Source organism: Bubalus bubalis, chromosome 9 (genome assembly GCF_019923935.1).
Source record: "Bubalus bubalis isolate 160015118507 breed Murrah chromosome 9, NDDB_SH_1, whole genome shotgun sequence".
NCBI lineage: Eukaryota > Metazoa > Chordata > Mammalia > Artiodactyla > Bovidae > Bubalus > Bubalus bubalis.
In genome coordinates this window covers 102,619,514-102,628,436 of record NC_059165.1, presented here as the reverse complement: position 1 = coordinate 102,628,436, position 8,923 = coordinate 102,619,514, and the positions used below count along the sequence as shown (strand labels likewise).

Here is an 8,923-nt window from a genome sequence, read left to right as displayed (position 1 = left end):
CAGCTCCCTCAAGTCATCTCTTAGCAGCTATGAGATGGCTCTGACAGTGGACACATCCAAAGAGGCTGCTGAGGACACAGCGCTGGAACCTGGCTGGGCTTCTTAACTGTAGGATCTCTGAAGTCCAGAACAAACGGAGAAGGGTTTAGAGCGGGTAGTTCCAGCTTTAACACTTAAGTGTCAAGGACCCTGAGCAAGTCATGAATTTCAAGCTTCAGTTTTCTTATCTTTTTAAATGGGAGTTAAAAACAAAAAACAACTTCCTCACAGAGCATTTGAAGTAATACAAATATATATTTATTACATATAATGATATAAACATGATGTATATCTGTTATCTTTATGTAACGGTGGATAACAAAATGTAACATTTCTTTAGATCACCCGACACCGGACTGAATTCTTCACATATGTTATTTCACATATTTGAAACTGCCCAGTATCTTGTTTGGCACTTAGCTGTAATTTTCATTCCAACATGGCTTTACCTTGTTCGTTTTGGAGCTGAAGGCCAGGGAAGTTAGGAAAGAGAGTAGATTGGCACGACACCCCCGTGGCAAAGCCGGGACTGGAGGAGTGCCCTGCCCTGCAGACCCAGCTCCCTCTGGCGGGCCTCCAGGGCACAGGCCTTTCCCGCCTGGCCGCGCTTGGGCCTCAGGTCTTTCCGTAGTGAACAGCTCCGCCCCTTAGAACTCTGCGGGAGTCCACCTCCAGGACGTCTCCTCTAGGCCAATCCGCATGGTCTCAAAATAACGGGAGGCGGGATTAGGGCGGGGCTCTCATGAGATTGGCAGAGCCCTCAGCCACGGGGCTAAGGAGGCTCCGAGATGGACAGCGAGGCTATCCAACAGGCGTGAAGCTAGGGTCCGGCGCGAGCCAATGCTGTCGAGGGGCGGGGCTTAGTTGTGTGTAGAAGGGGCTCGGGGGATTGTCTCCGCTAACGCGGCGGCGTCCGACGTGTGGAGCAGCTGCCAGAATCTTCGGGTGCAGTTTTCGCTGCTGCCATGAGCTACACAGGTGAGCCCGGCAGGGTTGGTGAGGAGAGGGGTCGGGCTTCAGGTGGAGAGGGATAGGGATGTGCCGGAGCCGCGCCGGGCTTGTCCGTGCCTCCCACGGGGCTTGGACACTGCCCTTTCTGCGGTCACAAAATGGCGCCGGGGTCCCGTCGCCTCAGTATCGCGCCCCTCACGCCTCGGCGTCTCAGTTCTCTGTGCTGGCCACCTTGGGTCCCGGCTCCCGACCGCCCGAAGTTTTGGTTTCTGTCGCCTGTGTCGGTGGGTCTTGGTTTCGGCACCTGAGTTCTCGCCTCCGTTCCTGGCCCGGCCACCTGGGCCCTCGTCGCCTCAGGTCGCCCTTTCTCGGGCCTCGGCCCTTCAGGTCGATCTGCGGACTTGGCTGCCGTCGCCATTGTCCCCCGCGCAGTTTCCCCGCAAATACCGCGGTTGCCCGCCCCACCCCCTCGCCTTTACCTGCCCCAGGCTGGGAGAGGCGCCAGCCCCTCCTTGGAGGGCGGGTGTGAGTGAATAAATACATGAAGCGTTTGGGCCGAGTGGGGGAACCTCGCGTCCTTAGGGACTGAGCCTTGTGAAGAACGGCTGGCTTCCGTGTTAACTCATTCCACAGCTGTCAAATTCATCGTGGCGTCGGGGGTTGAATACACTGACATACTGACGGGAATTCCTCAAGTGTTTTATAGAGGAGGGCAGACCATAATCGGGTGGGGCCGAACGTAGTATGTGTTGTGGAGTAGTCAGTACCCTGAGGACCTTGTTCTATTACGTGGGGTGGTTGGGGACCTCTGGAGAGCATTGAGCATTTGAGCAGAGACCTGAATGGAACGTGGGAGTTAGGGATATCTGGCCAAGGGGGCCCTCCATATAAAGACCTAGTGACAGGAGCTGCCTGGCGTGTTAAACGATCAGCCTGAGGTGATCAGTGGGTCTTGAGCTAAGGGGAGGGAGGGGATGATGAGATTAGAGAGGGAGCCATAGGATATGCCTGGGTGATTACAAATCATCCCTGAATGAATTCAAAGGCTGGCCTGGGACTGCTTTCGGAGTAACTGATGAGGCTTCTCAGCCAAGAGCTTCCCTTGTTAATAGGGCTTGAGCTTGTGTGGTTGCTGGGTAAGCTGCATTCTACTTGGAATGTTTAGGACTGAGAGTGGAATCTGAGCCTCTGGGGCTGCTCCATAGGCAGCTGTATGTTGGCCTTAGATGAGAAGGTAGTGTTAGCTCTCCCTCCTCCAGGTCAGGAGCTTGGCAAGAACTCCAGTTTTTTTAAGCAACCATCCCTTAGCCCAGTGGTTCTCAACCAGGGGCAAGTTTGCCCTCCAGGGGACATTGGCAAAGTTTGGAGCGTGGTATTCGGTTGTCACTTCTTGGGGTGGGAGTTGCTACTTGTGCATCTAGCGGGTAGAGGCCAGGAATGCTGCTAAAACATGCTATAGTGCAAAGGGTGGCCCCACCCTAAAGAATTTTCTGGCCTCAAACATCAGTAGTGCCAAGGTTGAGCAACCCTGCCCTAGCCTTTGTGTACCTTTTCTGGTTCACCAGGGTTCATCATCAGTCGGGTTGATACTAACATAACTGAAATTGAAAACTGATCCTTTTCACCAAATCTTATCAAGAGCTGGAAGACAGTTCTGTGGTTATTAGGGACAGGACTGCTGAAGAAACCAGGGGATGACTGGTTGGGTGCTGGTGGGTAGCTTAATAATGATCCATTTAATTTCATAGACAAGGAAACTGATATATAGAGGTCACAGATGGTCAAGTTTGAATTTCAGCTCCATATCTTGTAGGCTGTAATTCTGTGTTTGAGTTGGCAGTGAGGTAGCCAAGCTAATGAGGTTATGGTTAGTTTTCCCTTGATCTTGACCAACTGAAAACCACAGTTGCTTTATAACGTGTGACTTTCCCTTTTAAGAAGCAGACCACTGAAGTCAGAGGCATGTAAGGACTTCCCTTGCAATCCAATGGTTAAGATTCCACTGCAGGGGCACTGGTTCAGTTCCTGGTGGGGGAACTAAGACCCCACATGTCAGGAAGTGCTGTCATAAATAAATGAATGAACGAATGTCAGGCATTTTATGTCACATTTTAGACAACTCTTTGCCTTTAAGGGGAATTTCTGGAGGCCTTAAAGCAAATGTTAGCATTATTAGTAAGGGTAGAAGGTGATTTAAAATGTATCTTTTTGATAACTTATCTAATCTTTTAATCTAATTTTATTATGTATACTTGAAAAAGAAGGTTCTGTCTCTACCACCAAGGGGAGGAAGATAGGAGCAGTGGAAAAACAGGGCAAAAAATCCAGAATCAGATCTTTAAACAAAGGTCTGAAATGCTGCCAGTCTTTTTACAGGAACATTCATCATCTCATATATTTTCTCTGTGTTAGGAATGCACAGGTGGTTTAGCTGGATGGCTCTGGCTTGGGATTTCTCATAAGGTTACATTTTGGATGTTAGTTGGGACCTTAGTCATCTGAAGGCTGAACTTGGGCTGAAGGTGACTCAGACTAATGTGCCTGACAGGTTGATGCTGGCTATTGATTTCTGTACTATCTGGAGCTCTCCACAGGCCTACTAGAGGGTCCTTACTATATGCTGGCTTATAGTAAGAGTGAATAATCTGAGAAAGAATGAGGTGGAAGCCTCAGAAGTTACACTGGGTCATTTCTGCAATATCTTCTATTAAACTGCCTCCCTCTATTTGGGAAGAGACAACATGATGTCAGAAGGCCAGAATCACTGGAGGCCATCTTGGAGGCTGATTTTCACTGGATAGTGGAGGTGGGCTGCAACCTAACCTCTTTCCTATTGTCTTCCAGTTTTTGTCACTTGATATTTTTTTTTCAAAGAATCCCCTTCTAAAAAAAGAAGGAAAAGAATAAAATAGAGAAGCTTTGTGTGTTTTTGAGCAAAAAAGATATCAGAGAGGCTGGCCAGGAGGGAGGGGCTGTGATACACAGTTATAAACCCACGGTCTGACCTTTCACTTTATAGGACCAAAAATTTGCTTATTTTATTTTTTCACTCAGAGCTTATTTTTTCATTCAGAACTTAATCAAGCTGAAAAATTGAACCAAGACAAGATCGATACTCAATCCAGATAAGAATTGGTTCATAATTGGAGCATAACTAGCTAAAGAAGGTCCTGCCCTGGGGGCAGTGTTGTGGCACAGAATATTAATGTAGAGAGGATAGAACTAGAGCTGAGTTTGCCTTTGAACTCTGAAGGTTTGATTGACTGATGAATTATATTTCCTTTTTCTCAAGGAAGAATCAGGGCCCTCTCCCCTGAATATACATAGATCTTTTGCTCTATAGCTTTAATACTGTGTATTTAATCCAGTATGTATTCCTGTTAGCTTGTGGTACGTTCTAGTTGCAGCTGCAGTACCTTCAGACCATATTACCTAAAGTCTGGAGTTGTTTTGCCAGTGGCACTATTGCTGAACAAACAGGTTTCCAGAAGCTAGTTGAGCAAACAGTGGAAAAGGCCAGTGTAAGGTGGTACTTACATTGGGAGCCTTTCCCACAGGTGAACCTGCTTTAGATTACTTTCAATGTTTCTTGTGTATAGTTATTATCAGGGTTACAGTTTGGGCATCTCAGGAACGTCCTGGGTCCCTGGAGGAAATCCATTCCAGTGTGCCCTCTTTAATTAGGGTATGTAGGAAATGTTGGATTTATATGCTTCTGTCACCAGCTCTGTTATTCCCCCGTGCCCAGTTTCAGTTCCCTCCTCTGGGAAGTAAAGTGTGGATCCACTGATCTTTGTTTGAAACCCTTGGAGCTGGGTGTGTTTTGGAATTCTAGCTTAAAAGGACATTGCACGACACCTGTAGTGGGGTTTGGGGCAGCGCCTGGTAATTAAATGAAGAAAGATAAAGAATGTCCTCATGGGTCATTTTTTCTCAAAATGCATGTTGACACCACATTTGACGAAAACACTTGGTTTTCAAACCTTTTTGGACTTTGGAATTGGCAGGGTAAGGGATCTTGGCCCTGTCCCTTCTGTTGGCTGTGGTGAGGATGAAGCGAAATAATGCAGATGAACCCCTTAGCACCCTGCAGGAAAAACACTTGTTCAGTGTTGGCTGCTGTTGCTGTCCTATTTGCTGCTATGGTCTTAAGAAATGAACTGGGAAAAAAAAAAAAAAGAGAGAACTAGAAAGAGTGTCAACAAATACTTGAATGCTGCCCAGGGAAAGGCACTTGGTGTATGCTTTTATTGTGAGCAAGCTACTGGAGGTGCTGGCTTTAATTTTTAGGTCATGAGCTGGGTCTTGATGGGAACAGGCAAATGTTGCCTCTTATGGTATCTATCATAATTTCAGTGCTAAGGGCAAATCACTTAAAAATATTTTACAAAAATATTTTAAAAGCGTAGATTAAAAGATAATCAGCATTTGAGACCAGTAGTTTCTGGTAGAAGTTCAGATTTTCCTTACTTGTTACTAATTCATAAGAAGTTGAGAAATAGTATAAGATTTGAGAAGATTGGAAATTATACATAGAATCTATAATGCTTGTTCCATGTAAACATGCTAACCCCAAGTAATTACATTTAAGAGGTAATTGTAATACACTTTTTTTTTTTAATGGAAAGATGAAAAATATATATAAGCTTTAGATTTGGGGGAATGGAATAGGTATTATTTACCTTAACATTGTTCAAAATTAACCCCCATTGTTATTTGAGTTGAAGCTCACCTTTCAGTGATATAAACACTTTCTTCATTTACCTGAATAATTTGGGTACCCATTTATCAAAACAGGGTACTGGTTTAAAGATTTAAAAATGTTTATCCAATTCTTCTGACATAACAAGTTAAATATAGCCTGCCTTTCCTTTGGTTGATATGTTCTGGAGGTGTTCAGAAACCAAAAGTTTTGGTGGCTTTCCAGTGAGGGGAGGGTCTGCCAGGCAGTCTCCACTGAAGGGTAGTCTTAGGTCATTTTCATGTGGCTTTTTTGGAGAAATTAACCACACTGTACATATATTTAGGCTTTGTCCAGGGATCTGAAACCACTTTGCAGTCAACGTACTCAGACACAAGCGCCCAGCCCACCTGTGATTATGGTAAGTGTGGGCCCCTGGGAATTGGAGGGTGTGTGCTCTGCTTTTAGTGGCAGAGCAATCCACTGGTTTATTAGTTGCCTTTAACATTGCTGTCACACTGTCTTTTCCAAATGCAAACTTGTGTGAAATGGTATGGTGGGCTCTTAGAATAGCTTCGGGGGGTTAGAATTGCCCTTTGGGGGCCATTATGGGAAAGAGGTCTGTTATTGAGCAAGCTGGGGAATTCTTGACTGTATATGATTGGTTCTTTTGACCCTTTGACAAACTGTTAGAAGTACTTGTGGCCTGTGACAAAGATGTAGGTTCAGAAAATCCCCTCGAGGGAGGGTCTGGGGAGGAGAGTAGCCAATCAAAGTCCAAAGGATTGATGTGAGCAGAGTAGTGCATGAGATTCCAATGTAGGAGAGGCTGCCTGTCTGAATCTAGATGGCTTTTAGAGACACAGTCAGGCTGGTAGGCTCCTCACACACAGGGTTGAAAGTTTCTCATTGATTTCTCAACTGTGGACAGACACACTGAATCTCTAATTCAGAAGGATCCATAGATAGTCTGTTGGTGTCTCTCAGCAGTCCAAAACTGCCCGTAAAGCTGTTTCTCTGTGATTTGTGACCGTGACCCTAGTTCTCTGTCATGAAGGAGCTTTCTTCAAAGGGTTTTGCCTTGGTTATTGAGATGGGTAATTGGTTTTACTGCCAAGGTCTAGGGAAAGACTGAGTTTACACAGTCACATTCTCTCAGGAGTCACTGATTAAGTGGAAATAAGTAAAACTCCCTGAAGGATTGTCAGATTGTCCCAGGGGAGAGAGAGACTTAAAAAAATGTTCTGAAAATGAGTAAGGAGGTATCAAATAGTTCATAAGGAGGAGAAACTTTGTTTGCATGGCTTCTCTGTCCTGCCCTCCCTGCCTCAACCCTTTTCATTAGACATAATCCCAAATTACACATCTTTTTTGAACCATTTTCTCTCAAGTTTATATATTCTAGTCCAAAGCATTTTATAAGATGTGCCATTTGCAAATATTTTCTCCCAGGCTGGGGCTTATCTATTTGTTCTCTTGATAGTATCTTTTGAAGAACACCAATTCTTCATTTTGGTGAAGTCCAGTTCATCAGTCTTTTATTTTTGTTTTAAAAATCTTGGAGCTGTGCTGTGTGGCATGTGGAATCTTAATTCCCTGACCAGGGATTGAACTTGAGTCTTAACCACTGGACTGCCAGGGAAATGCCAATCTTTTTTTTTTTTTTTGCACTGACTCTTCTTTGCAGCGCAGGAGCTTCTCTAGTTGCAAGATGTTTCTCTTGTTGTAGAACACAGGCTCTAGAGCGCATGGGCTCAGTAATTACAGCACATGGGACTCTCTAGTTGTGACTCTTGAGCTTAGTTGCCTGACCAGGGTTTGAACCCAAGTTCCCTGCTTGTGTTGGAAGGCAGATTCTCAACCACTGGATCACCAGGGAAGTCCCCCCAGTTGTATCTCGGAAATTTATACTTAACCCAAGGTCACAAAGATTTTCTTTTAAGCGCTTCATAGTCTTAGGTTTTACATTTATTTTGTGATTTTGAGTTAATATTTCTACCAGGTATACAATATAGGTCAAGATTCTTCATTACCTTTGTTGAAAATTAATTGAATGTATATGTGTGGGTCTGTATCTGGATTCTAATTCTCTTTCATTGATTTGCCTGTCCTAAGTTTCCTCTAGTACCTTACTGTCTTGATCACTATAGTCAGTCTTGAAATTTATGAATATGAGTCCTCTAGGTTTATTCTTTTTCCAAAATTGACTTGGATATTCTTGTTCCTTAGCTTGTACGTATAAATTTTAGACACAGTTTGTCAATTTCTATAAAAATTCCTCTGGAGATTTGGAGTGGAATGGTCTTGAATCTATAGTTTGGGAGAATTGAAATCTTAACAGTATTAAGCCTTCTAATATGTGAACACAGAATGTCACTTCATTTGTTCATGTCTTTTTTTTTTTTTTTTTTTAGTGTTTTGTAGTTTTTGCACACAAATCTTACACATATTTTGTTCAGTTTACAGCTAAGCATTTCATGTCTTTAATGGTATGGGATATGATAGTTTTCAAAAATTCAGTTTCCAATTGTTCATTGCTGTTATGTAGAAATTTGATTTTTTTTTTTCTTTTTGTATGTTGACCTTGTAATAAAACCTTGCCAAGCTCACTTATTCACAAGTTAACTTTTTTTTCCACTAGTAACTTTTTTTTGTAGTTTTTTTTTTTTTTGAGAAGTTTTACATCATGTTTTGAAGGAATAGTTTTACTTCTGGCTTAAATTGTAAGACTAATATAACAACATTTAAATAACATTTTGAAAAACAGTCAACCAAGGTCCCACCATTTTATACTTGTCAGCATAGTTATTTTAGGTAGTTGAATAACTTACAGGCGGCTAGAACTTGTTTTGTTGTGCTGTTAGAGCGTTTCCTTGGGCAGCATAAGGCTTAGTAGTTTCTTTTTTGATGCCTATGTCATATCACTGAGTAGGTTGACCATAATGTGATTAACTATTACCTTAAAGTCAAACATTTACATAGTTTTCTATTTTTGCTCTTTAAATATTGTTTTCTATAACCAGCTTCTTTTCTTTACTTTTTCTTTCCTTTTTTCTTTTTTTGGTTTCCTTTTTAAAAATAAATCACATTCTTAAAATACTCTGTCAACTATGGTCTCATCTCTGTGGAGATGAAGTGAATTCCAGTGTTCTTTTGCAAGGAAGTCACCAAAGAACACAGTGTAGACAAAGATTTCCCCTGAGGGGATCTGGCTGGGGAGCCCACCAGGGTTACTCGAGGCATAGCAGGTAG

At 43.3% G+C, this 8,923-nt stretch overlaps 1 protein-coding gene across 3 annotated transcripts in view; it reads left to right on the top strand.

Moving 5' to 3' along the window:
* The first annotated feature begins 871 nt into the window (after positions 1 to 871).
* The window catches only part of AKAP8L (A-kinase anchoring protein 8 like), a 32,233-nt gene continuing 24,181 nt past the window's right edge, over positions 872 to 8,923 (top strand). For all 3 annotated transcript variants that reach the window (XM_006047691.3, XM_006047690.3, XM_006047689.3), the window contains exons 1-2: positions 872 to 1,017; positions 6,018 to 6,092. In XM_006047691.3, the coding sequence (XP_006047753.2) occupies positions 1,005 to 1,017; positions 6,018 to 6,092 (88 nt within the window). In that variant the 5' untranslated portion in view covers positions 872 to 1,004. The remainder of the gene's footprint in view (positions 1,018 to 6,017; positions 6,093 to 8,923) is intronic.